The sequence below is a fragment of the Leucopleurus acutus genome (assembly GCF_964270905.1).
Source record: "Leucopleurus acutus genome assembly, chromosome: 18".
Lineage (NCBI taxonomy): Eukaryota > Metazoa > Chordata > Mammalia > Artiodactyla > Delphinidae > Leucopleurus > Leucopleurus acutus.
Window position 1 is genome coordinate 78,322,209 of NC_139160.1, and position 19,166 is coordinate 78,341,374.

The 19,166-nt window shown below is 59.0% G+C and overlaps 1 protein-coding gene across 2 annotated transcripts in view; it reads left to right on the forward strand.

Annotated features, from left to right (window-relative positions):
* The window catches only part of TFDP1 (transcription factor Dp-1), a 29,250-nt gene extending 13,582 nt beyond the window's left edge, over positions 1 to 15,668 (forward strand). The window contains exons 3-12 of one of the 2 annotated variants that reach the window (XM_082859525.1): positions 985 to 1,051; positions 5,480 to 5,586; positions 8,131 to 8,252; positions 9,249 to 9,414; positions 9,750 to 9,893; positions 10,407 to 10,475; positions 10,710 to 10,861; positions 11,289 to 11,455; positions 12,412 to 12,490; positions 15,355 to 15,668. In XM_082859525.1, coding sequence (XP_082715651.1) covers positions 985 to 1,051; positions 5,480 to 5,586; positions 8,131 to 8,252; positions 9,249 to 9,414; positions 9,750 to 9,893; positions 10,407 to 10,475; positions 10,710 to 10,861; positions 11,289 to 11,455; positions 12,412 to 12,490; positions 15,355 to 15,502 — 1,221 coding nt within the window. In that variant the 3' untranslated portion in view covers positions 15,503 to 15,668. Of the gene's footprint in view, positions 1 to 984; positions 1,052 to 5,479; positions 5,587 to 8,130; positions 8,253 to 9,248; positions 9,415 to 9,749; positions 9,894 to 10,406; positions 10,476 to 10,709; positions 10,862 to 11,288; positions 11,456 to 12,411; positions 12,491 to 15,354 lie in introns of those variants that run through there. The other variant, XM_082859526.1, reaches the window with a different exon arrangement.
* Positions 15,669 to 19,166: the final 3,498 nt, after the last annotated feature.

The window sequence follows — 19,166 nt, forward strand, 5'->3', positions numbered from 1 at the left end:
GTGAGCGTGTGTGTGGACGTGTGAGCGTGTGGTGTGCATTGGTGTGTGTGTGTGTGTTTACGTGCACGTGTGTCTGTGTGCGTCTGTATGTGCACATACACGCACATCCGTGTCTGGCGCCCAGGTCCGGTCGGGAGGGCTGGATTCGGGCCCCGCTCCGAGCAGAGCCACTGGGTCCAGGGTGTGGCTGCAGGTGCCCCTCCTGACGCTTGGCGGAGCAGAGAAACGCTGGCGGTTCCCAGACGTGGGGAGGCTGCCGCCACACAGGCCTGACGCGGGCGGGCAGGGCGGTACCGTGGCTGGTCTGTGGAGGTCCGGGTCCCCAGCGTGTCTCACCCGAGGCCGTCACCGTGACAGTTCGGGTGGTGCTCCGAGCCCTCCGTAGTCGCACGTGTCGGGCACATGCTTCTTTCGTTCAAGCGGCCCATCGTGCTGGTGCCCCAAACGCGCTTGACCATGAGGTGCCGCCCTGTGCCCCTCTGGTCGCCCTGGGACGAGGGGGGCGCTGGGGGGTGTTGGGTGCATCCCGTGGCCGTGAAGGGCGGGGACGGACGCGCCCCGGGCCCCAGGCCCACGCCCCCCATGCACAGAAATGGTCTGTCCTGATGCTGGGAGCGCGGTGTCCGGCGCTCTAACAGAACCAAAGGTGCTGTTCTCGGGCCAGAGCACCAGTTTGCTTTCCCGGTGGCCCACCCGTGGTTACGCATCGCTGATCCCAAATGTGAAGTGCCATGTGACTTAGTTGATAACTGAGGGAAGTGTTGCACGGTGTCCCAAAGACTGAGCTTCAGAGGCTGACAGGATCCTTTTCCCGCTGCTGAGAGCCGATCATGGTGGGTGAGCCAGGACGTGCCCCCGGGCCTCGCGGCTGCGTGGGGACGGCGAGGTCCCTTGAGGTGTGTCGCGAGGTGTGCGAGCGGCGGGTTGCTGGATGGACTGCCGCGCTCCCCACGCCTGCTCACTGTGTTGTCGTTGCCCCCACAGGCCGGTCTAATTGAAGCCAACGGGGAACTCAAGGTCTTCATCGACCAGAACCTTAGTCCTGGAAAAGGTAAGGGCGCCCGTCTCGGGAAGGCACGTCTCTGGATAAGTGTGTTCAGTGTGGGGTGGGTGTGAGTCCCCTGACGTGAAGACCCCTGTCGGAGGTGGGAGCCCCACTTGGGGAGCTGCCTGCCTGGAGCCCCCGAAGGACCGGGGTCAGCGCCCCAGTTTATTTTGGTTAGTAAGTTGCGTGCTGTATGCAGAGATTCGGGAAAAGTGTGAGGAAGAGAACACGGCACAGGGCACGGATACTCCTTCCACCTCAGGGCAGCCACGCTGGTGCCCTTGAAGCCCACCTCAAGCCTGCGGGTGCGCGGCGCCCCCGTGAGAGAGCGGCGTCTCCTCGTCCGCGCTGTGTCCTGAATGAGCCTCAACGTCTGTCTGCACCCTTGGGATTGAGGGGGGGGTGGGGCGGGGCGTTGCGGCCCCTCTTCCCAGGGGCCCCAAGCTTTGCAGTTTCCTTCCTGTAGGGACACGGGATGGACGCCTGCTAGTGGGTGTGTTTGAGCCGGTCTCCCAGCTGTGGATTTACTGGGTCAGAAGGACGCCCACCTCGAGGTGCTGGCCTGTGATGCCTGGTGGACCAGGCCGTGCCGTGCAGGGCCGCAGCTGCAGGGCCTTCCTTCCTCTGATCTGCGTCTGCCTTCGTGCTTGCTGTTGCCTTTCAAATTGGAAAGTTTTCATCAAACAGATAATATGTGTTCACTGAAAAAAAGCGCTGATCGTACCCAAGGGTGCAGTTGAAGACGTAAACGTGTGTTTAAGTGCACGTTTCCTCGGGAGCGTCTGACACCTGGTGTCCATGCACGTGGTGTCTTGGGACCTGCGTTGTCCTCTCCCGGCAACATCTGGTGCCACCTTTTGTGGCCCGATGGCAGCTCTGGGCACCTGAGTACCGGGTGCGCGTAGGCCACCATCTTCCACTCCTGGGAGGTGCTGTTTCCCAGGGCGGGTCCTCTTCTCACTGGTGAGGGGCGTCCTCTGGGGACGCGGGTCACTCCGTTTCACTCTGTCCCTCAGCCTGAGGATGGGCTTCTCGGGCAGCAGAGGCGAGAACTTAGTAGTGACGTGCGGCTGGAGGCTTGGTGTCACTTTACGCTTCTTGAGACTCGGAACCTACCCTCCGAGTCTGAACTCAGCTACCTGAACTCAGCTTCCGGTATTGCTGGGAGGCCTGTTGTAGGAGGACGAGGTGCCCCTCCCCACTGTGGACCCCTGGGGCAGGGCGAGGGCTCAGAGGACGTTCCAGGTGGGGACGGTTCTCGGGGAGGTGGAAGGCTGCTCCCCAGGACGTGGTGGGGAGTTGCCCAGGAGTGGCCGGGGCCAGGGCGCCAAGACGGCCAGAGGGCGCCCCAGGCCCGTGAATGCTGCCCCTTGATGTATGCGGGAGCTCCCGCAGGGCCTGCCCATGAGTGGTGTGTCCACGTGGGCAGGTGTGGCCGCTGTAATGGCCCAGGAGGGCAGCTCCCGCTGATGCCTGAGAACCAAGGAAGCCGCCGGGCTCTTCCAGTGCCAGTGAGGCCAGCGGCTGGCGGGGCTGGGAAGACCCAGCGTGCGGGTGGCGCCTTGCCCTGACCCTTTTGGCCACGTTAGCCCACAGGGTATTTGTAGCATGGCAGGCAAATAGTAACTCTTCAAACATTAGGTTCTGGAAATTTTTAAACGTTTAGTTAAAATTATTCTCAAGAAAACACTAAACCTCACGTTTTCATACTTTAAGGTATCTTAAAACCTCTGGATATTAATGATATGGTTACTAATGATAAACCTATGTAATAATTTTACAATCCTTTTTCTGTTAATGATTATAACAGGTCAGACAGTATATATTCTTAACTCGCTTATTTGAAAGGAATTCTCCGGTTCATAATGTTATATTTGAAAATACTCTGTTTGGTAGTTCCCTTAAGAAAGGCTTTGTAGTACGTTTTATGGCTAAAGCGGTGTTATTTCTAGGGAGCAGATTCCTAGCTTGTGTTGTAATTCAACCTCCCTGCGGCTGAGATGTTACGCCCCCGCCCCCATAAATGGGTTGTGTGTGGCACCTTTGTCAGGAAAACGTGTAAAGCATTCTGATTGCTCTGGCCAGATTAAACCAAAAGGGGAATACCATTCCATGCCCGATGTTGACCAAAAGTAGCCAATCTCAACTGAGTCAACAGTTGTCAGAAACCTGGGAGAGGGTGCTGGGGTGCGTGCGTGCACGTACCCGTGCCGCAGAACAGCCGCAGGCCAGCGCTGGGCTGAATCCCGTGACGCAGAAGGTCACCTGGGACCCAGGTTCCCTTGGAGAAGGGGCACCAGGAACATGTAGATATTACATTGTATGTTTGTATAGTTACACGTGATATTAAAATGGAATCGGCCCAGCCTTAGAGGAAGTCAGCTAGATCTCTCTGTGGGTCAGTTTCAAAAATATCAGAATCAGAGTTGCAGAATGTGCACAGTATGTACTACCTTCTAGATTTAAAGGCCCGCAAACAGCACTCACGTTGTCCGTGGATGCGTGGGCGTGTGTGGGAAGCGTGGAAGACGCAGTGAACGCTCTGAGCGCGGTAGCTGCTGGCCGGGCGGAGTGGGGAGCTTTTCGGCAGAGACAGTGAAATGGCACTCGTGAGTCTGTGCGTGCTGTGTACTGGCGCTAAGGCTGCCTGCAAAGTTATTACTTGTATTTGCAGTGTACACGCAAGGGGAAGATCCCCGGGGTGGGACAGGCGGCGTGGGTGCAGGTGAGGAGGGGCTGGCCCGGTCCACCCCCGAGTTCTCCCCGCCCCGAGCTGGGCAAAGGCGGGAGCCCGGGGTAGCGGCTGGGTGTCGCAGCCGGACCTGCAGACCGGCGGCGAGGTGGCTACGCAGCCCTCCGTGGATGTGGCCTCCGCATAACGATGGACAAATGGCTTTAAAGGCCGGCGCCGGGAGCCCTGCCAGGCAGCTGCTGTGGGCTTTGACCCGCCGAGCTTCCGCGCTCACGGGTGGTTGGAAACGGAATCATTTGCAAATTGAAAAGAAGTTACTGTTTTTAGTGAAAGTAACCAATTCCGTATTTTTAAACTTACTAGTTACTCATCTGTACGTAAATCTGAACGTGGTATGTTTAATTGCCTAAGTGTATTTTAAATCTCTCAGTGCAAAACAGAATAATTTTGTGTCTTTTAAAAAATGTTTCTCATATCTAAAACAATTTTTTAAATATTTGTTTTTGTTAAGCTACAGATCTCTATTTTTAGAGGAATATAAAAAACTCAAAGCAGATAAGCCTATTTTGCTTACAGCCAATAGTTTAAATTGTTTTGGTGTTGATTGGTAAAAATATTAATATTTAGGCAGTTGAAGGATGCATATCTATCTTCGTCAACTTAGGTTAATAGAAATTATTCACTGTTCGTACGTAGCATCAAAATTCATTGTTTACTGGAATTTGAAGAAGTGTATTTAAAATGCATGGATTGTGAAGAGTTCAAAAATGAGACCTCGGACCAGGCCAGACGGAAGGCCGTGTCTCTCCCTCTTGCTGAACCTGGTGGAAGTGAAGGAAAGCGCCCTCCGGTGGCAGCCTGGTGCAAGGCTCCCCGCCTGTGGAACCCCCGCCACCCACCCTGGGGGCCCGGAGCCCGTGTGCCTTAGGGGAGCCGGGGGGTCCTGTCCACACGGGGCTTCTCCGTCCCTCAGTGGGGCTGGAAATCCATGTCTTCTCACCTGAGACGTCCCGGCCCTTCCAGGACGCTCGTGCCCCCGGGCCCGCCTGCCGGTTCCCCCGGGCCCGCGTGCCCTCTGGTGTCAGCGGGGCAAGGGGTTCACCGTTGTGTCCCTGGGGCCGAGGCTGGTGCTAGGCACACAGCGCTCTCAGCGGGCTCGTGCTGAGGGGAGGAAAGTTTCCGTCCCCCCTGAGGTGTTTCCCCAGCTCTGTGTTAGGTTATCTGACTGTTTAAAGAGGTGGCAGCTCCTCACGAGTCACTCCTCCTGGAAACAGAAGCGGATTCTACTTCTCGAGGAAAAGCAGATCGTTAGATTTCTACGCCAGGTTGCCAACACACAGACAGGTGTTGGAATACGAGTTAGTTCCAACTGTGAAGTTCTGTAATTGTCTTAGAATTGCAGACTTGAAGAGCCGTTTAGCTTCGGGGCCTGTGGTCCCAGCAGAACATTCTGTCGGTGGGCAGACAGCCCACAGGGGTCGGGTAGGTTGGTGACGGCCTGGGTGCCCCGGAGCCCCCGATCCCTGGACGCGAGGGCACAGGGGCGGATAGGGGTCGTCGTAGGGAGAGCGGCAGCCCCCTCAGATTTGGGCATCGGCTTCGTAGCGGCGCTCGCGGCGGACCGCGGGTCTAACACAGTCGGGGGCAGTCGGGCTGTCTCCCAAGGGGCAGCTTCACCCTGACACTGGCACTTGGAGCCTCAGTTCAGGAAGGGCGTGACCTCTGCTCTCCTTGCGTTGCAGGTGTGGTGTCCTTAGTGGCCGTTCATCCCTCCACAGTAAACACGCTTGGGAAGCAGCTCTTGCCAAAAACGTTCGGACAGTCCAATGTCAACATCGCTCAGCAAGTGGTAAGGCCGGGAGGGTGGTGCACGGTTGGCCCTGTGGCTTCCCTTCCTGGGCCCGCAGGTTTCAGGAGCACGTGGCCAGTGCCGTGTGTCCTCCCCCGGCTTGGGCCTTCCTGTGTGTGCCGCTGGACGGCGGGACCCGGCCAGGCCAGGGCAGCTTCCCCGCCGGCCACGCTGGTCCCGCGTCTGCCCTGATGGTGTTTCCTGGGGTGACGCGTGCTCTTGGGCCCGAGCTGGTGCGGGCTGGCCGCTCAGGGCGGGCCGACTGCCGGCCCGGGACACGAGACTGGTGTCCGTGCGGGCCTCACGGCGGCCTCAGGGCTCTGCTGGCCGTCAGGTGCTGCAGGGCGGGGGCTTCCCTGCCCATCCTGGCCGATGGGAGGGGGTCAGAGGCGGGCCTGCGCTCCTGGGACTGTGCCAGGCGCCTCTCCTCCAAGTACTCCCACCGGCCCGTCAGCTCCCACCTGTGGGGTTTGGCGGCTCCCTTCCCGACGGGACTCAGGGCTCCACGGGGCCGTGCGAGGAGGGGCGTTCAGCGCCCACTGCCCCGCCAGGCGGCCCCGGGCAGCGGTGTGGCCGCCCCCCGTCAGGGAGCTGGGACCACGTTTGCTCTGCAGCATTGCTGTGATTTTTCAGATCCGTGGTGTGTGGGAGTCCTAGGCCTTGCTGGGCACGTCACAGATATCCAATAAATGTCCTTTTGATAGAAGTTATAATCCACATCATTTTATTTTATAGGTACTGTGCGTTACGTTATAGCAGAGTCACGCCTGAGAATAGCTTGGTGATTATAGCAGCAGTTCTGTCATTAGTACCAGTTTAAATAGTTGGGAGGAAGCTAACGTGAAGAGTTTTCTGGTGGTGCCTTTCCGACCTGCAGGTTATCCACCTGAAGTTCCACTGCTGACTTGCCCCAAGCCGTCTCGGAGCTCAGCTAGTTGTGGAAATGTGTTCTTCCCAGAATGCCCGTTCTCAGAGTTAAAGCTGGCCCGCCACAGATGCCTGTCCATCTCTACAGACACAGGGCTAAAAGCAGAAGAGCTGGCAGGTTCCCACAGGAGGGAAGTCCATGGAAAATAGTGAAAATAGGGGAGTGAGGGGACAAAACCTGTGGTGTCCTCCACGGGGCTGTGGGCAGTGGCCCGCCGGCCCAGGGTGCGCTTCCCCGCTCACCTGTCCTGTTGTCGAAGGAGGCTGCCCTTGCAGTGAGCACCTGTTGGGCCCTGCTGTGTGCCTGGTGCTCTGTTCTCCTTGCAGAACAGTGGGACCCACGGGAGGTGTCCTTAGGGGTGGACGGTGGAGTGGGCCCTTGTGTCCGGTGGGGCAGTGACACCGAGGCTGGGCACCCCTCTTGGGGGCAGCGGCAGCAGCCTGGCCTCTGCCGGCCACGCAGGGCTGGGCCGGCGTCCCGAGGCTGCTCTCCTGAGGACATAGCGGGCTGAGCGCTGAGAGGGACGGGTCTCGAGGTTCCTGAGCCCGTGGCCACGGGCTTTGGCTGCCCGCGCCTCCCGCCGAGACCCGGGGCCCTCGCCTCTGGGGCTTCACCCTCGTTTCCATCCTGTCTCACTTTCCAGAACGCTAGCTATTTGATTGCATGTCTTTGGGATGAGAGTGACCTGCAGTTTGAAAAACACGGTGACGATGCCTCAGTCACTGGGGGCGTGAATTGAAAGAACGAGGTTCAGCTGAGCTGTTCTCCTCTCTGTGGCTTTTGCGGCTCATTAACATTGACAGGTGACCTGGGCTTAGGGATAATTTGCAACGTGCCAGGTCAGCTGTCCCAGGGCCACGGCAGGTAGCCCTTATCCCACTAAGCAGCGGACTAGCGGGAGTGTCCAGCTTAAAATAGCCCGGACACGGCCTGCTCTCCACGCGCCCAGCGCTGGGGACCAGTGCTGACACGTTCGGCGCCATCCCCGTGCAGTCACCAGGAAACGGTGCTTCTGGGTGGTTTCCTGGGTCGGGCACGAGCTCTTTGGGAAGCTAGGATTTTACGTGGCTGGATGGGGCAGTGTCCCCGTGTCCCCCTAATGTGTGACTGTCGACGGATGGGTTCTGAGCGTTTGGCGTCAGAAGACGCCTTCTGTGCAGGGACGGGTGTCTGGATGTCGGGGGCGGCCCCGGTGCCATGGCCTCTCCTCCGCCCCGTGCTGTCTGGGGTGCCCGGGGCTCCCCGCTTGGCTGGGTGGCCTGGCGGGGGCACTGCAGCAAACCTCGCTAGCCCTGCGTTCCTTTTTCTCTTCATTTGGGGCCTCATTTTAGCACCGCTGAAGCATAGCGTTTCATCCTGTCTGTGTCACTGAAAGGAAAGGAAGTAAAAGAGGAACGTGGGAGTCCCCCTCGGAGTCGTCTCCAGGCCCGGCCAGGCCGCCGGGCGTCCCCCGCGGCCCAGGGCTCCAGGTGTCCCCGTTGGGTGCCCACGTGACTGTTCTCTGACCTTTGTGGTTAATAAAGGTCGGCGGCGGCTGTAGGTAACGAGAAGCGATGAAGCGGCAGCATCGTGTGGAGGAGATTCTGACTGTTGTGAATTGTCTCTTCTGACTGTAGGTAATTGGTACGCCTCAGAGACCTGCAGCGCCCAACACTATCGTGGTAGGAAGCCCACACACCCCTAACACCCACTTTGTCTCCCAGAACCAGTCTTCAGACCCCTCACCTTGGTCTGCCGGGTGAGCACTTGCCTAGAATTTACCCCCCAGCCTCTGGCTACGTGGCCGACCAGCACGCCAGAGGATCGGGCCCTGGCCAGCGCGTGCCCGGAGTAGACGCGTGGACCGCGCCGCCCTGCGGTTTTGGGGGTGGTGACTCCACTGCGGTTTTGGGGGTGGGCTCTGGCTTCTCAACGCAGCGGTAACTTTCACACTTTGTGCTGTCTGTACCAGAAAGTACCGTTTCTCGAACCCCAATAAACGTGGCGGGTTTCGCAGCAGCTTCTCCTAAACAGCTAAATGTGGCCGTGGGGACAGCCCTGTGTGACAGCCACACCACCCTGTTCCTTTCCTCCAAAAGCAAAGCGATGTGAAAGCGACTTTACTCAGAGGTCAGCTGTGCAACTTCCCCTAAGAGCAAACAAAAGCAAAGATGTAGAATCGTGTCTGTATTTTTGGTTCTAAAGCAAAAATCATCAGCTCCCGCAATTCGTCAGTTGGAAACTTGGGGCGACCGTTTCCTCGCTGTGGCGACTCAGGAAGGTCGGACGCTGGGGCTCCCCGCCGAGGGGAAGCGCTCCAGCCTCAGCGCTGGGCGCCGGCGGCCACGTGGCCATCAGGGTGTCTGCACTGGCTCACGTTTGCCCCCAGATTCCTGTATGTGCAGCAGAACTTCCGTAACCCCTGATGTCGGTCGACATCTTTTTAAGAAGCAGCGTTGTCTGGCGTCCCGATACACATCGGACGTGTCCTGGGGTCTGCCCTTTGGGTCACGTGCCCCACTTTTCCCGAGAGCTGAAGATACACGTGTAAGGTCCGGCCACTTAAGTTTGTTCTCCAGCCTTTAAAGGAAGGAGGGGGTCCCTGGACGGGGAGACGGAGCCAGGCTCCCGTCCCTGCTCTGCTGAGCGCAGCCCGCGGGACCCCTCGAGGCGCCCGCCGGTCCTAGGAGGCGGGTCTGGATCCTGGGCTGGCGCTGTGTGCTGAGGCCACTGCTCTCCTGTTGTGTCTTTGAAGGAAGCGTAGCAGGAAAGGGGAGAAGAACGGCAAGGGGCTGAGGCATTTCTCCATGAAGGTCTGCGAGAAGGTGCAGCGGAAGGGGACCACGTCCTACAACGAGGTGGCGGACGAGCTGGTGGCAGAGTTCAGCGCCGCGGACAACCACATCTTACCGAACGAGTCGGTGAGGGTGTGCGCGGCGGGGCCGGCGGGGCGGGACACCCCGGCCCTCTGTCTGTGTCTCAGAAGGCCTCAGACATGCAGAGAAGCTCTGACAGCACTTCCAAAGGTCTCCCGGCCCGCTTGTGTGGTGATGCCCGCGCATCCCCGGCGCTTCCACAGTGCGCACCGGCTCCGGCCCCGTGTGTCGGCCACCTCCCCGTGGCGACACCCCCTGCCTGGGCTGGCGGACCGAGCGGGACCGTGCGGGGGGCTGCCTCACGGGGGCTGTGGACAGTGCCCAGCCTCGAGTGTGCTCGGGTTTTGGGCTGTCTGGAGATCTCCCTCTGTCTCCGCCAGGCTTACGACCAGAAGAACATCAGACGGCGGGTCTACGACGCCCTGAACGTGCTGATGGCCATGAACATCATCTCCAAGGAGAAGAAGGAGATCAAGTGGATCGGTCTGCCCACCAACTCCGCCCAGGAGTGTCAGAACCTAGAGGTATCTGCAGCCCTGCGTCCGCCGCGTGTTCCTAGCAGGCGTCGGTCGTCTGCACCACTGGCGCCTGCTGAGTGTCTTGGGCGGCAGTGGGGGGCAGGTCTCCCCGCGTCCTGAAGCCCCTGATCACGTCCGTGCTTTTCCACTTGACGGTGACCCTCCGGCCGTCTGGGGCCGCGGACACTGGTGGCAGGGCAGTCGGCCCGGTCCGGGGGGGTTTCCCCCAGTGTGGGTGAACTCTGCATCCCAGTTTGTGGGGTTTTCAAAAAGACACCATAGCCGTGTCCAGAAGACGAGAAGATGGAAGAAGCTTGTGTAGTTTTGAGATTAAGAGAAACTGGCCTCTGCCCGCAGCGTCTGCCACGTTCTAGGTTCCTCTGTTGCCCCACCGTCAGGCCCAGGGCACACGTCTTCGGCGAGGACCTTTCCTCAGTGACCCTGTGTTGCCTTGGATTTTAAAATATGCTGTGAAAACCAGTTGTGATGATGTCTCATGCCGATGGCTTGTCTTTGAAGGTGGAGAGACAGAGAAGGCTGGAAAGAATAAAGCAGAAACAGTCGCAGCTCCAAGAGCTTATCCTGCAGGTAACGCAGCGCCTGCCGTGGGGGCAGCGGGATTGCCGTTTGCTGGCGTCGGCCCCCCTCCGCGTGTTTGCATTCTGGACACGTGTTCTCCGCTGGGCGGCTCCCTGGGGCTTGCGTCCCCCGGCTGCTCTGGTCTCTGAGGGGGTGCCGGGCAGGGCCGCTGAGGACACCCAGGGAGGGTTAGGTGGCCGGTGGCAGCAGGTGTGGGTGCGCGTCAATCGTGCATCTTTTTAGCAAATCGCCTTTAAGAACCTGGTGCAGAGGAACCGCCAGGCGGAGCAGCAGGCCAGCCGGCCGCCCCCCGCCAACTCCGTCATCCACCTGCCTTTCATCATCGTGAACACCAGCAAGAAGACGGTCATCGACTGCAGCATTTCCAACGACAAGTAGGTCGTGGTGGGAAGGGCCTTGGCCGCGTGAAGACGCCGGGTCGGGGGGCGGGGGCAGAGAGAAGGTGGCCCGTCTGGTTGATTTGCTGCGGGTCTAGCTTATAGCCACCAAGTACGGTCTTTTCAGCGTAATTACCTTGCAGGTGTCCTCCTCCCTTCCCTGAGTGTGCGGCTCCTTGGGAAGGAGGAGTGCTGTCAGGGCAGCAGGCGGTGCTCAGGGCCCAGCCCGGGGCGTCCTGGGGCGGCCAGCAGCCCCGGGCTGCGTAGGTGCCGCCCGCGCTCCCTGGTTGCTGGCGCTGAGTTGGTGGGTTCTGTGGCTGAGGGAGGTTTGGGGTGAGTGGGGTGTCCCGCTCGGGGCCCCCGAGCCAGGTGTCCAGCTCTGTCGTGGAGACGGCGCTCTTCTGACGGTGACCTTCTCCTCTAGGTTTGAGTACCTGTTTAATTTCGACAACACGTTTGAAATCCACGATGACATCGAGGTGCTGAAGCGCATGGGGATGGCCTGCGGGCTGGAGTCCGGGAGTTGCTCCGCCGACGACCTGAAGGTGGCGAGAAGTTTGGTGCCGAAGGCGCTGGAACCCTACGTGACAGGTCCGCTCCGTCCTGGGCGGAACGCCCGCCCCCTCCGCTGGGGTTGGCTCGCGCCCGGTGCCCAGAGCAGAGACAGATGGGACGTGGGACGTGGGACGGTGGCGGGCTGTGGGGTGCCGGTGCGGCAGCAGCAGGACGCCATCTGGCGGGGCCGTGGCCCCTCGGGACAGGGGGTGGCGACAAGGCCGAGCCGTGTGGTTCATACGGTGCAGGTGTTACGTCAGGATCTCACCTTCCAGGTAGGGCCCCAGGTCTGTGAGGAGCGTGGTAGGTGTGGACCCGACCCCAGGGAGTGGCTTAGTCACTGCAGCAGAGTGACCGAGAAAAGCGTCGTCTCGGCAGCCCTGGGCCTGCCCCCGACGGCAGGTGTGGGGAGCCTCCTGGGTCCCCGGCGTCCGTTCTGCCGGCTCGTTGGCTGAGCTGGGGGGTCCCAGCCGCCGAGGGGAAGGGCTTTGTGGTGAGAGAGGAGACGCTGCCCCTGCGCCTCTGGTGTGGATTACCCCCCGAGCGCTCCCAAGTGGCCCAGAATAAGTGGGCGTCTGGCCTCAGAGCGTCCCGTGGGGGCGCCTCCCACCCCTCTGGATGCAGCAGCTGCCCTCCCCACGGCCCCCGTTCTTGGCGATACAGCTGCGTCCAGGACGGGGGTCGACGTAGGTCCTTCCTCCCATTGGGTCCCGCCTCTGCGCTGTGGTGATGGTTGCCCTCCCGTGGCACAGTGGTGGCGTCGTCGCTGGCCGCGCCGATTCAGAGAAGTAAAGGGAGGACTTCCGTGCTGTCTTCGCGAGGCTTGGTCCGGTGGCCGGGCCCAGCGAGCGGGCTGCCTTCTGACTGGTAGCGGGCATGGCGCTGGGCGGCCCGAGGGGCCTCGCCTGGAGAGCCGTCCCGTCTCAGCTCGTGGGCCTGTTTCCTGCGGTCTCTGCTTGGTGAAATTTGCTTTCTTTTCTTTCTCTTTCCAGAAATGGCTCAGGGATCGCTCGGCGGTGTCTTTGTCACGTCGGCTGTTTCAACTGCCAACGGCACGAGGCTCTCTGCCAGGTAACTGCCGTCCCCGGCGGGGCCTGGGGGTGGTGGGGCCACTGTCACCTGGCAGCGGGACGCCCGGAGTCGGGGCGCCCAGAGCAGGGCAGACCTCCCCCCACTCCGGATGCCCCCCGAGAGTCACTCAGAGCTCGTCCTTTGTGCAAAGGAGATTTGCTTTTTCTGATTGGTTTCTTTCCTCTGAAGGTTAAAAGCAGTACACAGCTTTTATTTTTTTGAAAAGTACTTCAGTGAAGTGCGGGCAGAGCCCCCTGAACCCCACGGCCGCAGCCTGAGTGACAGAGGCCGTTTCTCCTTCTCTTCTTTTCCTTTTTCTTTTTAATACACTTGAAGTCACAATACGCATATAAGGTTCCTTTTTTTCACGTTACCGTGTATTGAGTGTATTTGATATTATTGAAGGAGTTTTATCATTTAAATCAATGTGTATTTGACTTTTGGCCTAGCAGTCCCACAGAGCAGAAGTGTCAGACCTCAGGGTTTGTCTTAGCTTTTTGAAGATAAATGTAAAGTAATACCAACATTAGGTATTGACAAAACAGTGGTTCTATTTTTTATGTAGTATTATGTGTCACACATATTTATATCAATTCTAAACATCAATAAATGTTCCTAAAGTGTAAGTGAAATCAGCAGAGTGTAGGTCCAACAAAATGGAATTGACTAATAAGTCACGTGTGCACGCCTTCGAGGGGGCTCTGCGGGCACCGTGTCCTCTGGTCCCCGTGCAGCGCTGGCCCGGCAACAGTGCGGCCCTGAGGGAGGGGCGGGGTCGCCCCGTGAGGGCCCCAGTGCCGGTGGGGTCTGTGTCGACCTCCGGGGCTGAGGGAGGCCCCAGGGTGTCTGCACCTGTTTGGATTTGGACTGAGGCTGGTTCCGTTTTTAACTCTGAATCTACCGCTATGTGTGGAGCCCAGTCTGTAACATCTGAACACTGGTTATACCAAGAGGTGGAATTTGGGTGTTTCCTAAACGTTCCTCTTGCAGAAATTCTTTTTATTGATTAAACTTCAGAGGCTCACGTCAGGTTTTCTAAAGAGGGAAGCAAAGCCATTACCATCTCAAAAGAGAAGCTGACCTTAGTGGTGGACGCGCTGTTCTTACAAAGGCCCGTTTTGTTCATTGAGCTGCCCTCTGGTTGAACGTTTAGGTGGTTCCCGGTTACAAGAAAAGCTGCAACGAGCCGCCTGATGGCTCAGTTTTCCACTCTTCCTGGCTTGGCCTCCAGGCTGGCTTTCCCAAATGTGGGATTACTTTGTCCAACAGCAGCGTCAGTAAATACCAGTGAGAGGTATCAAGATACATGCGTGTGGTTTTCTGATAACGGGAAAACACCTTTAACGTTAGGAATCTGTGCAGCTCTGCCCTGTGGGCTTTCTGTGGTGCCACAGGCCTCTCAGGGTCCTGACCCGCGTGGCGGGACAAGAACCCTTTTACTCAGTCATCACCCTCCCCTGCCCCGTGCCGTCTGATTCAAGTGTATCACGGCCGCGTTTCCAGGGTGGTTCTGACCCTTTCATGTCCTGTTATCTTTAAACAGACTCACGGTTTACCAAGTAAGCTCCTCCGTTTTGTGGAGAGCAGTTGAAGGCCACAGGTTGGGCGCAGAGAGGATGCTGTGAGGCCCCCCCGGGGGTGCCGCTGTGTCTCCGCGTGGAGACAGGCCTCCTCCGAGTCTGGAGCCTGGATGAGCTGCGTCAAGTTGTAGCTCTAGGTCGGGGTCCCCTCGGGGCCTTCCCTTGCTGTTCAGCTCAGACGTGAAGACACTGAATGACTTGTGACGGTGCCTGAGCCAAGTCGTAGCTCAGAAGAAACGTCGCCTTCCCTCCCCTCGTGGTGGGCGTGGCCATCTCCCGTTGGTGCCCTGGGACCGTAACTGACCACAGCTGACCCTTCGCGTCTCGTGTGCGCTGTGCTGGGACGCAGGCGGTGGCTGAAGCCGGGGGTCTTTGCCCAGGATTCAGGCTCCTGAAGCCCCTCCATTCTAGGCCAGGGTCTCGCCCGTGGGCCTGTTGGCATTTTGGGCCGGACCACCCTTTGCTGTGGGTGCCGCCCGTGCCTTGTGGGGCACTGGGTTGTGCCCTCGGCCTCAGATGCTAGCACCCCCCGCCCCACCCCAGTTGTGGCAACCAGAGGTGGTCATGTGTTTCCGGATGAGCTCCCAGGAGCGTGATGCAAACGCGGGTGGGTTCCAGCGACCCATTTGAAGACGAGGGCGCGGGGCTGGGCAGCCCCTGCTGCTCTAGAGCCCAGCCCCGCAGCTCTGCCCCTGGGTCCGTGGTCCCCGCCTGGGCCCACCCCCGGGGCCGGCGTCAGGTGGCATTCCAGAGAATAAAGCCTGCAAGAGCCGTGGGTCCTCGGGGCCGTCCTGGAGGCGCAGGCTGCAGCAAGACGCACCCGTCACCCCCAGCTTCCTGGCTCAGCACGGACGCCAGAGGCGCTGAGGGTGGGGCCTGGGGTGGCGTTTCCACAAGCGGACACACGCACACGCCAGCACACGCTCACGGGGTGCCCCTTTACTCCCCGGCTCCCAGCCTTCAGGGAGGTCAGGGAAGTCACAGGCGGAGGCCTGAGAGGAGAGTCTCAGGGGTTTTCCGGTTGGTGTGTCCGAGTCTCGCTTCCGACATGATGATAAATGGGGAGGACTCAGTGCTGGGGCCCTGCCGGAGCCCCTCGTCCAGTGGTGATGTGTGAAGGGGGCGTGACGGGTGGCGTCAGCCTCGGGGGCGCTGGGTTCTGTGCTGCACGTGGGTAAGGCTTGCCGTTTCTGTTCGTGTAGTTGAGAACACCCGGACCTCCCGGGGGTGCCGGCCCATCTCTGGCGCCGCAGACGCCGCCACTGACACCTCCTGTCCTTGCAGTGACCTGGCCAACGGCGCGGACGGGGCGCTGGCCACGAGCTCCAGCGGGTCGCAGTACAGCGGGTCCCGGGTGGAGACCCCCGTGTCGTACGCTGGGGAGGACGACGACGAGGACGAGGACCTCAACGAGAATGAGGGGGAGGACTGAGCCCCGCCGGCTCCGGGGACACGTCTGGGGAGGAGAACTGCTGTGAACGTGGGTCTTTCTGTTTCCTTTGCCCTCCTCCCAAGAAGAGCTCGCTGAGCCGCCGGGCTCGGCACGCGCCACCGATGCGCAACGCGCCGTCCTCTGCGGGGTCCTGACGAGCTGCGCCGTCTGGTGCCGACGCACGGCCTCTCTTTACTCTTCTGGATTTTGTGTTTTCGTTTGCTGTTTTTTCAATTCAGAGTTCATTTCGCCCCTTCACAGTTCTTGCCGAGTTTGCTGGAGACGTTGCGCTCCGTCCGCGCCGAGGGAGATACAGGCCCTGCTGCCCGGCAGGCCCGAGGCAGCCGCTGAGGGGGAGGCACCACGGAACCGGCAGATGGCGAGGCGCTGCCTCTCGACGTCTTATTACGACCTTATTTCCCTTAAATTATATTGACTGCGTGACTCCATCGGGTTTCTACTTGGGTTTTGCTCTGTGTTGCAGCCGATGAATTGCGAAGCTCTTTCTTCGTTTCTGTGTGTTTGGTTTGGTAGGAGTTTACTGCCACGCTGGTGCAGCTTTGGAGACTGTCTGAGAGCTCGGAGTGGTTTATTGCTTATGGTAAAATGTGCCTGATTTCTTACAGGCAGCGTTTGGGAACTTTTATTATATAGTTGTTTACATACTTCTAAGTCTGTCATTTAAAGACATGTACTGAAACAAATGTTGTATTTGTTTCGTAAGCATCTTCCTGTAATCTATTATAAAGTTGAAATTAAATATAGAGAATGTTTTAACAGTTTTTTAACTCAAAATTTGTCAATCATTTTTAATAGTTCTTTTTTTATAAAAAGAAAAAGGAATTTCAGGACAGGCAGTAGTCTCTTTTAAAACTTCTTCACCAAGAACCATTAACTGCACAGTTGCTGTTAGCTGCCTGTTCTAAAATACTTGTCTTTCTATCGGAACACAAACAGACTTTTCTGTAATATTTTGTGGAATAAAGAGACTTAAATTGTTTGACTTGTTTAACTTGGCACTGTTAGTTTTTATTAATAAAGTGCGCATGGGCATTTTAAACAAGTCGTGTGTCCCTCTGATTCGGGATTGCTGTCTGGAGCTCATTTTCTCCCGTCAGCCGGGCCCTTCTCTGGAGGGAGGAGAGGGTCCAGGCCCAGCAGTGCACGCAGGACCCGCCGAGGCCCCCAGCCTGTCCTGCCGCTGCCCGGCGGCGGGGCCGAGGAGGGAGGTCCCGGGGACGCGGCCAGTGGTGGGGAGAGAGTTTGTGCTTTGCCTTGCTTTTAGAAGAAACGTACCCACGGCCTTTAACGTGCGAGTCCTTACGAAACGTGAACTTTGCAAACACACACATCCCCGAAAGGTCACGAAGCGCCCCAGGGAAGCAGGGGGCGGAGGGACGCAGGCTGGATGCCCTCGCGGACACGCCCACGGTGAGAGAGCCAGGCGGAGGGCGTTCCCTGCCTTTCTCCCGGATCCTAGAAGCCGAGACAGATTTTATGGATTTGACTTTCGGAAAAAGAGTCAGATTGTAAGGTAAGATGGGGCAGCTCAGTGTTTTATTCACATTGGTCGAAGACATCCGTGTGTTGCGGTGCAAGGTTGCGGCCTCGGGCAGAGTCCTGTCTCCTGAGGGCTGTGGCGGTTCCTCCTTTCTTCCTGACTGTGGCGGACTGAAGTGTCCTGAGGGCTGTGGCTGGAGAGACGGGCAGTGTCGGCGCCCGTGCGGTGAGGACACGGCCAGCCCCGCGTCTCCAGCCGAGTCCCCTGCGGCTGTGCCCCTGCTGCCTCTCCTCCTCCAGGGCACCCGGGCGGGTCTGGCCAAGCTGGGCACCCGGGCGTGGGCACGAGACCCCCGACACCGACCTTCCACCGGTGGTGACCCAGGTGACCGAGGGTCTGCTGGTTCCGTTGCCGCGGGAGCGCCTTGGGCAGGGGACGAGGTTCTGGCACCGTCGCCTCTCCTGCTCTTCCTGGTAGGTGCTCAGCTGCGGCCCAGTCTTCCCGGAGCATCACCCGTCAGGGGGTCCAGCCTGCGTCCTTCCACGCCCGCTTCCCTGCGGTTGTGGTCTGTGACCTCTAGGGAAGGTGTTCGATTCCAAAGTTCACGTCTTACAAGCTGGTGAGTAGTGGGGTTCTGCAAACCAGGAGGCCTGTGGCTACTTGGGCCGAGGACTGACCCTGGGCGTTGGCTCAGCAGTGGTCCCCGGGGCGTGTAAGCGAGCTCCCGAGAGAGGAACGTCCGGACTCGAACCTAGGCCTCTGACCTCTGACCCCAGAGCCTGTGCCCCTCCTCCCCCAGGTGCTGGTGGTTCCGTGTATTCGACAGCAACTTGACGGAAGGTTCTAGCACTTCTTTCCAAGGGGCGCTTTGTGGTCGGCAGGTGGCCGGCTCTGAGGTTCCCTGTCCCCTGCACCCCCGCGAGGGGGCAGCCCCTCCAGCTGCTGCGCCTCAGTTTCCTTCCCTGTGAAATGGGATCAGCAGCCTTGGCCTCCCAGGGCAGCCAGAGGAGGGACCCCGAGGCAGACAGCCTGCTGTGCTCAGACCCCGCGACGTGCGCCCCACACCCAGCCCCATCGAGGCCTCGGTGTCTCTGCTGGGGTGGCTGGGCCTCTGACCCCCAGTGTGTCGTGACAGCCCCGAGGCGGCCTGATCTCTGGGCTGGGCCTCTGACCTCCAGTGTGTCGTGACAGCCCCGAGGTGGCCTGATCTCTGGCCTGACGTGGCACTTCCCAGGTGGCTCAGGGTTTTTGCCGGTGGGGTCGGCAACGTGGAGCAGAGACACCGTACCCTGGGCCCTGGTGGCCTTCGGGGCTGGGCGGCGGGTCCCCTGTCCCCTGAGCCTCTGCGGGGCTTCTTCCGTGGGGTTAGGACTCTGGGCTGCCAGCTCCGGGTGGGGTGAAAAGTGGGCGACAGGTGAGAGCAGGTTTGTCCTTGGGACAGAATGTTCTCGTTTCAGGGTTTTCTGAATGGCCTGGGGCTGCAGACCGCCCCACCCCCCGCCGCCCTGGAGGGGAGACTGTGCTCCGAGGAACGTCACCTCTGGGGTTTGGGCTCCGCTGCGTGGGGACACCCTTACGTCCCAGAACTGTGCGCTCTCGGGGCAGCCCCTCCCACTCCGGTTTGTAATGTCCCCGACTTGCAACTGAAAGTGTTAAAGGGAGAGGTTTTTTGGTTCATTAATTTTAGTTAATTCTTTTTAGTTAACTGAATTTGTTAGTTTGAGTTTTTAGTTAATTCTTCCCCCTCATTAGGAGAGACACGACTCTTTTACATAGATTAAGAGTGAATTTAATAAACTTGATTTTTACAGTTTGGGAATTGTGTTTTTTAAAGCCGGCAACCAGAATGCATGAAACCCTAAGTCACGTTTCATGTCAACGCACTCCCGGTCTTCATATTAACGTATAGAAAAAATAAATTACAGCAGGAAAGGTGATGTCCGCGCGGAAGAGATGAGTCCTTTTGGGGTCTTGTTAGTTGCACAGCTGCTGCCTTAGGGTCACCGTGTTAGCCCAGCGTTTTTATCATGGCTACAATTCTACCTAAAAGGTGACGGAGGTTTCACAGGATTCTGGCTCCGAGAGCTGGGCGCACGGGGGCCTGTCGGGTGCGGAGCTGCCTCGGGTGCCGGGTGTAGCTGGATGCGGCGTCTGCGGTCACCC